The sequence below is a fragment of the Ixodes scapularis genome, unplaced genomic scaffold, assembly GCF_016920785.2.
Source record: "Ixodes scapularis isolate PalLabHiFi unplaced genomic scaffold, ASM1692078v2 PGA_scaffold6__148_contigs__length_123643588, whole genome shotgun sequence".
NCBI classification, from domain to species: domain Eukaryota; kingdom Metazoa; phylum Arthropoda; class Arachnida; order Ixodida; family Ixodidae; genus Ixodes; species Ixodes scapularis.
Window position 1 is genome coordinate 26,899,032 of NW_024609881.1, and position 2,591 is coordinate 26,901,622.

At 48.8% G+C, this 2,591-nt stretch overlaps 1 protein-coding gene across 1 annotated transcript; it reads left to right on the top strand.

Annotated features, from left to right (window-relative positions):
- Positions 1 to 1,189: 1,189 nt before the first annotated feature.
- On the top strand, positions 1,190 to 1,954 carry LOC121838451 (uncharacterized protein K02A2.6-like). Its single transcript, XM_042294722.1, has one exon. It carries the CDS (start codon positions 1,190 to 1,192, stop codon positions 1,952 to 1,954), a length of 765 nt encoding a protein of 254 aa, XP_042150656.1.
- Positions 1,955 to 2,591: the final 637 nt, after the last annotated feature.

Here is a 2,591-nt window from a genome sequence, read left to right on the forward strand (position 1 = left end):
TGCTCCTGCAATTTTTAAGTCCGTCATGGACAAAGTACTGAAAGGGCTGAGAAATGTCGCGTGCTATCTATACGATGTACTAATAGCGGGCGAAACTTATGAGGACTGCTACAAAAAGGTGGAAAGCGTGCTGGCACGGTTCAGCCAACAAGGCATCAGACTAAAGAAAGAAAAATGTCGTTTTTTTTAGACGTCTGTTCATTATTTGGGACATGTGATAGATCAACATGGAGTTCGACCATCGGAAGAGAAAGTAAAGGCCATACGGGAGGCCCCATGCCCCAAAAATGAATCAGAACTGCGCGCCTACTTGGGCATGATTAACTTTTATGGCAAGTTTGTGCTGAACATGTCAACCGAGCTAAAGCCGTTGTATGACTTATTACAGAAGGGCACAAAATGGCGTTGGTCAAGGGCAGAAGACAACGCATTCAACAGAAGTAAGGCGTGGCTTACGCATGAAAACGTCTTAATGTTCTATGACCCAAAAAAGGAATTGGGGCTTGTATGTGACGCTTCAGCGTACGGAGTGGGAGCGGTTCTTTTTCACAGAGTTGAAAATGAGGAGAAACCGATTGCTTATGCATCACAAACTATGAGCAAGGCTGAAAAGGGTTACGCCCAAATTGAAAAAGAGGCCCTAGCTGTTGTTTTTGGGCTGAAAAAGTTTCATAAGTATCTGTATGGCAGAAATTTCAGCATCTATTCGGATCACCAGCCGTTGGCAGGGCTGTTAGGTCATGGAAAACAAATTCCGGCGATGTCAGCAGCCAGGATGCAGAGGTGGGCTCTCTTACGTGCTGCCTACAGTTACAAGTGGGTTTATCGGAAGGGTAGCCCGATTCAGAATGCTGATGCGCTGTCACGTCTGCCTTTGCCCAACGTGAACGATAGCTCAGACTACGTCAGTTTCTTTTCGGCGGTGGATGAAGTGCCATTGTCAGCTGGTGAAATTAGGAGAGAAACTGAAAAGGATATTGCGATGAAAAGAGTGTTGTTTTTCACACAGAACGGATGGCCTTCACATGTGGACAATGAGGCATTGCAACCGTACTTTGTGCGCCGTCACGAATTGTCGGTTGACCAAGGGTGTGTAACATGGGGAAATCGAGTGATCATTCCCGAAGTGTTTAGGGAAAAAGTGTTGTTCCTGTTGCTTTAGGGACATCCAGGCACCACCAGAATGAAAATGCTATCACGTAGTCACGAGTGGTGGCCTTTGATAACATATGATGTCGAAAACATTGTCAAACACTGTAGCACTTGTCAACTAACGCAGAACGCGCCACCACGTGTTCCATTATTAACGTGGGGTTGGCCAACGCGCACATGGCAAAGGGTGCATCTTGATTTTGCATACCGGGATCATAACTGGTTTTTGATTCTCGTAGATGCTCATTCAAAGTGGGTAGAGGTGTTTCTAATGAGTTCCACTACGACAAAATGTACTATCGAAAGATTGCGAAGTGTTTTCGCCGCGTTTGGACTACCAGAAGAGGTAGTGACAGGCAATGGACCCCAGTTTGTGGCGACAGAGTTCGTAGAGTTTCTGTCGATGAATGGGGTACGCCACACGAAAAGTTCTCCGTACCATCCCGCCTCAAATGGAAGCGCGGAACGGTGTGTGCAAACCGTTAAGCGGGACCTCCTGAGGCAGATAATCGACGAGCAAAGGACGGGTGTACCGAAATCGATGCAACATCGAGTCGACCAGTTCCTGTTTGCATACAGAAATACCCCAACTGGTACGACCGACAGAACTCCAGCCGAGCTGTTTCTCTCTTCGAAGCCTAGGACCCGTCTGAGCTTCCTTCATCCTGAAATGGAGAGACGCATGAGAGGTCGCCAGCAACAAATCAAGACAGCCGCCGACATGAGAAGAGGCTCTTGGCGAACTTTTGAAGCAGGCGACCAAGTCCTCGTCCGGGGATCACGTCCGATAGATCCTGCATAGTTGGTGGGACGTGTTGTGAAGAAAGTAAGTGCATCAACCTACGTCGTGATAGTGCAAGATCAGCATCGGTATGTGCACGTGGATGATGTCCGTCCGAGACACTTCGAAGATTCGTCTGCACAGAGAAGAAATGTCGACACTCCGGCTGCAACACCACGAAGGGCGTCCGGTGGTTCTCGAGAGAACATGACAGAGCCTGCTGCCCTCGACATGGAGCCTGTTTCCGAGACAGCGGTACCGACCACACCAGTGCTTCGAAGTAGCATACGGCAACGTAGGCCACCGGAGAGGTATTCTTGTGTGAGTCAGCCAAAACATTGATGGGGAAGGAGGGTTGTGTTTGAGTATTGTTTCAATAAATAGCGCGAGGCGGCGGGCAAAGAAGTGAGCGCGCGCCTGGGATGTGCGAGACGAAACGAGGGCACGGGACATTAAAACCTTTTGGCTCTGGAAGCTACATCGGCTGCACCTCGTCCTGTCTAGGGTGCCTTCATGTGCGCTTTGCTTAGGGTGGAGACATCTGGCCATTTTGTCTCACACTTTTATTTTTATTTTTTTGTTCAGAAGCGCGTGAAAGAGCGTGTCCCTGCACGCGTTTGTGGCGCTGACTGTGCTATGGCGACATTTTGTTTTCGTC

Bases quoted from the DNA above. Each gene is read 5' to 3' on its own strand.
- LOC121838451 (XM_042294722.1), top strand. From the start codon at position 1,190: ATGCTATCACGTAGTCACGAGTGGTGGCCTTTGATAACATATGATGTC.